The following is a 9,327-nucleotide window of genomic DNA, read 5'->3' as shown; positions in this document are numbered from 1 at the left end:
CCATTGAACTGATCATGCGGTCCCCAATGAGGGAGGTAGAGAGAAGACTGAAGGAGCTGAAGGGGCTTGCAGCCCCATGGGAAGAGTGACAATACCAACCAACCAGAGCTTTTAGGGTCTAAACCACCAACCTGGGACCATGCTTGGAGGGACCCATGGCTCCAGCTGTATATGTAGGGGAGTGGGGCTTTGTCAGGCATTGGTAGGAGAGGAGATCCTTGGTCCCATGAAGACTGGATACCTCAGTGTAGGGGAATTCGAGGGTGGGGAAGTGGGGAGTGGGTGAATGGGTGGGGGCATCCTCATAGAAGTAGCAGGAGGGGGATAGGATAGGGGGTTTCTGGGGGGGGGAATGGGGAAAGGTGATAACATCTGAATTGTAAATATGTAAAATATCTGATAATAATAATAAAAAAGAACAGAAAGGAATAAAATGCAAGGGCAAAGGCCAAAGTTGAGTCCAGAGAAGGCTATGAACCAGACAGAATCCTGCTGAAATTATTGAGTAAAAACAGAAAAGTCACAAGGTGATAAAGCCACATTGAAAAATGGGTAAAATCACAGTGCTGGGAGAGACTGAGAAGATAAAGATCCCCACACACCAGTGCATCAGAATGACAGAGCAGACAACTCCTCGGGCACTCTGTCAAAATTAGGAGAAAGTTTAAACCACATATAGTGATAAGTAAAATGTATGGGTGAGTGGATGATTCTGAAAATGCAAGAAAATACTGATGGGTCGGGTATGGTGTGAGAACGAGCCCCAAAGGTTGATGGGTGGAAGGTTTACCCAGTGTGATAATGTTTTCTTCCTCTTCCTTGTCCTCGACCTCCTTCTCCTCCTCTCTTCCTCCTCTTCCTCACCCTTCTTCTCCTTCTTTTCCTCCTCCTCCTCCTTCTTGTCTTCCTCCTCCCCCTCCTCTTTCTCCTTCTCCTCCTTAGGACAGATTCTTGCCTCCAATTGTACCACCACTGGGCAACTCAGCCCCTACAGAAATACTTTTTTAAAAAAATATGTGCATTACAGAAAACTGAGAAAACACCAAAACTGAAACTACAAAACTGAAAGATTAAAAACTATCTTTCTCTGCAATTTTAAGCTTTTTTCTTTTTTAACCGTTTGGATGAAATTGCTTCTAAAATGTCTTTTGTTTTTCTTGCTCTCTTGGAGTTCTTTGAATGCATCCAGGCCTGTTGGTGTGCTCATGTTTCTTTCTTGGACAGATGTTACTATACTGCATTTTGAGATAGGAGAGCTGACAGTGACAGGACGGATAGAGAGGGTACGGGGTGTCGCTTCTTACCAAGTGTCTCTGGGCTGTAAGTGTTTGGGCTTGCTTCTGGTTTGTCTTTCGACAAATGCTTTTGAAATCACTCTCGCCGGGGATGCTTGCCTTGGATTCTCCTTTCACCTCTGCCAAACATCTAATTAGCTGCCATTCTTCTTCCTCCAATCTCTTTCCTATCTTATCCAGTCCTCTTCACCTCCCACTCTGGCCCTGGTCCAGGCGCCTTGCTGGCAAATCTTAAGAATTTTTAGTTAAGTGTCTGCTCTCCAGGGAGCCTTGTCCCAGCTTTGCACACAGGACCCAGCTTTGACATTATGAGTCCCGGGCTCCTTCTTCCCCTCTCCAGGGAGCTTTGATCATCACACTGTGTTATCATTGCTTGCTCATTTATTTCTTGTCTCTGTCTCCAGTGGAGACAAAACCCATACCTAAACTGTTCATCTTATCTCAGTGTCCAGTGTGATGCAGTGTTATTTAATAGCAAGGATTACTCTGTAGGAAAGGTCAACACAACCCAGCCCTGGACTGTGGTTGTGGTGTAGTGTTACAAAGCATTGTGCACACAGCACAGTTCTGGTCCAGCATCACGCTTTGCTGAGGTGTCACTGGTCCCTGCGATTGTGAGACCTGGGAGCCGGGACTTCACTTCACTCCCCTTAGCATCCCTGAGGCTGACAGTCACTGAACATCTTGTTTTGCATGCTTGCAGCCTTTCTGAGAATGGGAGGAAACTTAGAAAACGGGCAGGCAAACTACAATCGCAGATTTTCTCAGACCCATCTTCCCAACACACACAGGCGAGGAAACATTGCCCTCATTGGCAGTAAAACTCTGAGATGGAAATATTATATGCAGAAGACTTTTAGGAGGGGATTGGATTGTGGCTTAGTTGGTAGCTGCTTGACTAGCATATATCAATGCTTGGGGTTCACAAATCAGGTGTGGAGGCACATGGCTGCAGTCCCAGTACTAGGGAGGTGGAGACCAGAGCATCATGAGTTCACAGCCATCCATCCTCAGCTACATAGTGAGTTCTGGGCCAGCCTGGGCTTTAAAAGCAAAACAAAACAAAACAAAACAAAACAAAACAAAATGAACCTCCCAGGATACCTGGTGAAGTTGGATCCTGGGAAGACCCAGGGACCTGGTGTTGAATGACCATTGGTTTTTAGGAGCCTCTGGGAACAGGATCCTAAGATCACTTAAAGCGCCCGAACTTTGTATGACAACCAGTTTCCACGGCATAGTTGTGTTTATTTAGAAGGTCAGTGGCCTCACCCTGCATGTCACTCACAGTCGTCCTGCAGGCCCACACATCACTCACAGCAGTGTCTTCCAGGCCTGCATGTCCCTCACAGAAGAGTCCTCAGATTCTGGGTCATAGGTTGTGAATTTCTTGATGAGGGACCAGAGGGAGCTTGGTTGGTGTCCCAAGGGAAAAGCCACGGATTAGCTGGGGCAGGAGGAATGGAGAGAGAAGATAGGTGGCCAGGACAGGGCAACTGAAACCAGCAGCAGACATGTCAGTCTTTTTGAGACTCAGAGCTTGCAGGAGGGTGTGCTGGAGAGAAAGGTCCTCTGGTGAATGATTTGTCATGAACCAGACAAGCCAGGGAAAGGGTAAAATGAGGGGATATGGCTACCAAACAGGGCTAAAGGCTACCCAGCTGGAGTGACAGCGGCCATGGACGTGAGCTTACTGTCCAACCTCCTGCCTCAAGGGAACATGGCAGAGACATCTGAAGATCCAAATGAGTGCAAGACCCATTGGTCTACTAATCACAGTGGAGGGAGGCTGTCAGGGGTCAATGGAGGTATCCCCAGCTGACCCAAGTTGTTTTAAAGTCTTTGGGGAACAGGAGTCTTTGCTCAGACCTACCAGTTGAGCAAAGGGAAATGGGTTTGAATATGTTGTCATTGTCACTGAGGTGTGTGGTGGGTCAATTCTATCTTACTTACAATATTAACATTGGGTTTAGAGAAACCCACACCACTCTCCTGGACTTCGTTGTTCCTGGGATGCACATTCTGTATAATCAGTGGGCAAGGCAGAGTCCTAGTCAAGTGGCTTCATGGTAGTTCTCTTTCCACCTCCAGGCTGCCCAAGAGACATCTGGAGTCACTCCAGAATCAATTTCTCTCATGTATTTGGAAATAAAACCACCTGCCCTAATGTGTTCTGTAAGGAGATCCACCATGCATGTTCTGCTTTTGTGACAATTTAAATATTTTTAAGACACAAAGTAGATGTAACTCAATAGAAATGTGTAGTTAAATAGGGATGCATAAGACCCAAGCTTTTTCCAGGGTCTTCTCTTACAATGGACATGACTGGTTGTTAGGAGCTTCGTGCTCCAGGCATAGGCTGTGACCTGGTATCTTGAACTCCAGGAGAGTCTTTCTTCTGTAAGTTGTCCTTTGTCACACATTTTATCACAGCAGTAGAAATGAAACCAGGGCACACATGAACACACAGAATGCAATCATTACAAAAATATAGAGAATCTTGCCTCGTCTTCTCCATGGGCCCCCACATATGTGAGCATTCTTGATTTCCACATTACTTATCTAATACTGTTCCTGCCCTTTGTACTGGAACTTTCTCAACAGAGCATCTACCGGTCTTCCTCTTGCTTAACTGTTAAATGGTGGTGCCATGGCTTATGCAACCATTCTTCATATACATAAACCTGATTCATTTCTTAGTTTTGCCATCACCCATAAACGATGCAGCAAATATTTCTCAAATGCCTCTCTGTGCAGAGTTTTGTTTATCAAGGTTAATAACAGAGGAGTGACTATGAAGTCAGACACACTTGTGATATGGACAGATAACCGTGTCTCTAAAAGAATGTCTATACTCAATATTACTAACGTCATTTTATTGATTTGATGAGTAAAAATGTCATTTCAGTTTTAGTTTGTGTTTCTTCAAAATGAAGATGCACATTTGGTAACTGGCCGTGTCTATGTTATCATTTTTTGTGATTAAATGTTTTAGAAGTTATTTGACGTGCATGGGTATTTTGCTTCCATTTCTATGCACAAAGTGCATGCCCGATGCCTGTGGAGGCCAGAAGAGGGCATTTGATTCGCAGGGACTGAGGTTAGAGATGGTTGTGAGTTGCCATGGGTATATGGGGGGCGGGGGATCAAACTGGGGTCTTTACAAGATCAGACAATGCTCTTAACCTTTGAGCCATCACTCCAGCCCCTTTGTATTGTCTTTTCTTTTCTTTCTTTCTTTTTTTTTAGATGGTGTCTCTTCTAGACTTGAAATTTACCAAGTAAGTTTGGCTGGTTGACTGCTGAGGCCCAAGGACCTGCCTGTCCTCACCTCCCCAACAGAGATGGCAAGAGCTCAGTACCTCCTTCCTTCTCCACCCCTTTCTTACATTGGCCTGGGGATTAAGCTTAGGTCTTCATGCTTGCATACTAAGCATCTTTATCAACTGAGCCACCTCCCCAGGCCTAATATTTGTCTTTAAAAAATGTATTTACTATACTACTTTGCCATTTTAAAGAGCCATTCATTTTGAGAAAAAGATTTATCAAACTGAAAAACTGTCCTGACTGAGTCAGTAATGCTAGGAATTCTCCTTGCTGTACTCTTACAGAAGGTATGTACTTGTGGTTATCCACTGTGAGTAGAGGCAGGCCTGGTGATTGCTCAACTTGTATCCTTATTCTTGTGTTCGGGGTCCTTTTCAAGTGTGATTTACATAGTAAACAACATATTTTGAAATTTTGTCAAACTTATGATACCGAAAGTCTTCATTCCAAGTCCCTGATGTACATTCTGAGATTTTTATTTCCTAAAAAAATAAAATTTCTTCTCTCACGTTTATTGTTTTTTTTTCAGGTTTCTTAAATTTTTTAATAGTTGGTTATCCTGGCCCACAGCTCCCTTGTGTATTTTGGTTTGATGTCCTGGTGGAGATAGAAACCAAATAAAGACATGTAAAGATGAAAAACAAAACAAAATAACTAAATCCAATAAAGCAGTGCCATTTCCTGGGACTGCAGACAACAGAGTGAGGTGGAAGATCCTGGCTGGAAGGAAGAGCTTGACACATCAGAGCAACAAACTGTGTGGGCTACAACTCCTGTTGATAGAGTTCAGGGGTAAGTGAGGTTGGGTTGTGTGGGTTTCGGGGTAGGGGGAGAGAAGCTCTGCCTCTGGCCTCAGAGAGACCAAAGTCAGCTCCAGCAGCTACAATGCTCTTTCTCCTTAGTTTAGTGGGAGGTCTGCTTTCTTGACTTGGAGGTAAATTCTCTTTTCTTTCTTTTTTCTTGGCCTGCAATAAGAAGTCAAATTAGACTGGTGAGAAAAAAGTTATGAGGAGCTGAAAAGGATCATCAAGTGAGTAATAAAGAAATAAAAAAAAAAAAAAAGAAAGAAAGAAATGAACCAAAACCCAAGTGTAGGCTTTGGCTAAGATCATTCTTTCAATGTCTTCTGAATGATGGTCTTCATGAAGAAAACAAGAAGAGTTTGGAGAATAAATCATCGGAGAGGGTGTTCCTAAATTTCCTTCCTGGTGTTCCACATTTCTTCATAACAGAGAATGTAGCTGAGGGCTGAATATAACTCTATATTGGTTAAATATAGTGATTGCAGAATCCAGACACTTTGGTCAGTTCTCACACATAATTTAAGAAGTCCTTTTCACCAAGTTTTCCTCAACTATTTCATGAGTGAAGACTGATTAGAACATCGCTCAGCCAGTACGCTCTGTTAGTATCTTCTCTATGAATATATGGATACTGCTGATAGTCTTGGGAGGAGGGCTACTCTCCTTCCTGTGCTGCTCCCATCCCTGCCCTTTGTACATGTTCATGTTTGCACTGAATCAGGTGTGGGCTGCCCCAGCTCCACAACATTTTCCTCGGTTTCCCCACATGGTCTCAGTTTCTGGACCAGTCCACTCTGAGATGTGGATAACAGAATCTTATCAAGTCAGACAGTGGTGCTGTAGGCCTCCCGGGTTCCAGGCAGGGGGACAAGCAAATCGCCTGAACTCCCTGAGTCTCCGGGGCCAACTACAGAGCATCAATAACAGCAACAGCAATGGTGGTGGGAGCACGAGCAGCAGAAACAGCAGCAATGTCAGCAAGAGTTTCAGTGTCAATAACAGCAACAATGTCAGCAGCAGCAACAGTGTCAGCCACAACAATGTCATCAGCAATAATAACAACAGCATTGAGAGCAGTACCAGTGTCATCAGTGGCAATAATAACAGCACCAAGAGCAGCAGTGTCAGCAACACCATGAACAAAAACTGTAGCAACAGTAGCAGCAGCGATTGCATTGATAGTGCAAACAGGGATGAAAACAGCAGCAGCAGTAGTAAAAACAACAGCAGGAGGAGTTACAACAATACCAATAACAGCAGCAGCTACAGTAACAGCAGCAACAGTCACAGTAACAGAAACACCAGCAGCAGTAAAAGCAGAAACACCAGCAGCAGTACAAGCAAAAACAGCATCAGTAACAGCAGTAACAGCAATAATGACAGCAGCAAAAGCAACAGTAACATAAACAACAACAATAGTAATTGCAGTAACATCGATAGTAACTACAGCAACAACAATAACTGTAGCAACAGCAGCAATAAAAGCACCAATAGCAACAGTGACAGTAGCTACAGAAACAGTAGCAACAGCAACTGGAACAGCATCAAGAATAGTAACTACAGCAACAGGAACAGTAATGACAGCAACAGTAACAGCAGAAACAACAGTAATAGCAGAAACAGTAACAGCAGCAACCAAAACAGTAACACTAGCAAGAACAGTAACTGCAGCAATAGTAACAGCAACAGTAACAGCAGCAACACCAGTAACTGTAGCAACAATTATAGCAACAACAGCAAGGGTGATATTAGCAAAAGCAACAGCAGAAACAGCAACATCGACAGTAATAACAGCAGCAGTGACAACAGCATCAACAACAGTGACAGAAGCAACAACAGTTTCAGCAGCAACAGTAGCAACAACAATAGTGACAGCAGCAACAGCAACAGTTTCAGCAGCAATAGTAGCAACAGTAGCAACAGCAGCAACAGTAACATCAGAAACAGTGTCAACAATATCAATAACAGTAACTACAGCAACCACCACAGTAACAGCTATAACAACAACTGTAATAGCAACAACAATAATTACAGCAACAGAAATAGTGACAACAGCAGCAGTAACAATAACAGTAATAGCAACAGTAACAGCAGCAATAAGAATAACTGCAGCAACAGCAAAAATAACTGGAACAGTGGTGACTGCAGCAAGAGCCACAGTGAGAGCAGCAGCAACAACAGTGACAACAGCATCAACAGCAGTAATTACAACAACTGCCACAATAACTGCAGCAACAACAGTAACAGCCTCAACAATAGAAAATACAATAATAGCAACAGTAATGGCAGCAACAGGAAGAATAACAAGAACAACAGCAACAATTGCAACAGCCACAGTTTCAGGAACAACACAAATAGCAGCAACAATAGCAGTGACAGCAGCAACAGTGATAGCAGCAGCAACAGTGACAGCAGCAGCAACAGTGACAATGGCAGCAACAACAGTAAATGTAACAACAACAACAACATTAAAAGCAACAACAACAACACTGATGGCAACAACAGCAAGAATAACAAGAACAACAACAGTTACAGCAGTAACAACAGTTTCAGCAGCAACAGTAACAATAGCAATAACAACAATAAATGTAACAACAACAACAGTGACAGAAACAACAGCAACAGTGACAGCAGCAACAGCAACAGCAACAGCAATAGTTTCAATAGCAACAGCAACACCAGCAACAGCAATAGTAACAATGACAACAATAGTGGCAATAGTGGCAATGACAACAGCAGCAGCGATAGCAATATTATCAGTAACAGCAGTAACAGCAACAATGACAGTTGTGACAACAGTAACTGCAGCAACAGGGACAGCAGCAATGACAACAATGACAGCAGCAAAATCATCAATAAGAGGAGCAACAGCTACAGCAGTGATAGCAACAGTACCAGCAGCAACAGTAACTACAGCAACAGTACCAGCAGCAACAGTAACTACAGCAACAGTACCAGCAGCAACAGTAACTACAGCAACAGTACCAGCAGCAACAGTAACTACAGCAACAGTACCAGCAGCAACAGTAACTACAGCAACAGTACCAGCAGCAACAGTAACTACAGCAACAGTACCAGCAGCAACAGTAACTACAGCAACAGTAACAGCAGAAACAGTAACAGCAGCATCAGCAACAGTAACAGTGGCAATAGCAGTAACTGTAGTAATGACAATAGTAACAGCAGTAACAATAATGACAGCAAGATCAACAATAACATCAGCAATAGTAACAGCAACATCAGCAGTAATGACAGCAACAATAGCAACTGCAGCAGCAACAGCAACAGTAGCAGTCACAGTTGCAGTAACAGTAACAGTAACAACAACAAGAATAACTTCAGCAACCATAACAGGAACAATGATAACTGCAGCAACAGAAACAGTGACAAAACCAGCAACAGCAGTAACTATAGCAACTGCTACAATAACTGCAGCAACAACAATAATAGCAGCAACATGAACAGTGACAACAGCAGCAAAACCAGTTTCAGCAGTAACAAGGGCAATAGTGACAATAGCAGCAACAACGGTAAGTGCAGCAATAGCAACAGTGACAACAGCAACAGCAGCAATGACAACAGTAACAGTGAAAACATCAGCAACAATGACAACTACAGCAACAGTAACAGCAGCAATAGCAACAGTAACGGCAACAGTGGCAACACTAACAGTAACAGTGAAAGCAGCAACTGCAACAGTGACAACAGCAACACTAACAGCAGCAACAGCAACAATGACAACAGCAACAGTAACAGTGTCAGCAGCAACAACAATCACTTTAGCACCAACAGCAACACCAGCAACAGCAACAGTGACAATGACAACAGCAACAGTGTCAACAGCAACAACAATCACTTTAGCACCAACAGCAACATCAGCAACAGCAACAGTGACAATGACA

At 43.5% G+C, this 9,327-nt stretch overlaps 1 protein-coding gene across 1 annotated transcript in view; it reads right to left on the bottom strand.

Moving 5' to 3' along the window:
• Positions 1 to 5,066: 5,066 nt before the first annotated feature.
• Positions 5,067 to 9,327, bottom strand: part of Slc22a2 (solute carrier family 22 member 2) — a 37,305-nt gene continuing 33,044 nt past the window's right edge. The window contains exon 11 of the mRNA XM_076926655.1: positions 5,067 to 5,587. Coding sequence (XP_076782770.1) covers positions 5,521 to 5,587 — 67 coding nt within the window. The 3' untranslated portion in view covers positions 5,067 to 5,520. The remainder of the gene's footprint in view (positions 5,588 to 9,327) is intronic.

The sequence above is a fragment of the Arvicanthis niloticus genome, chromosome 28, assembly GCF_011762505.2.
Source record: "Arvicanthis niloticus isolate mArvNil1 chromosome 28, mArvNil1.pat.X, whole genome shotgun sequence".
Lineage (NCBI taxonomy): Eukaryota > Metazoa > Chordata > Mammalia > Rodentia > Muridae > Arvicanthis > Arvicanthis niloticus.
The sequence above is the reverse complement of the archived record's forward strand: the minus strand, read 5'-3'. Positions and strand labels throughout refer to the sequence as shown.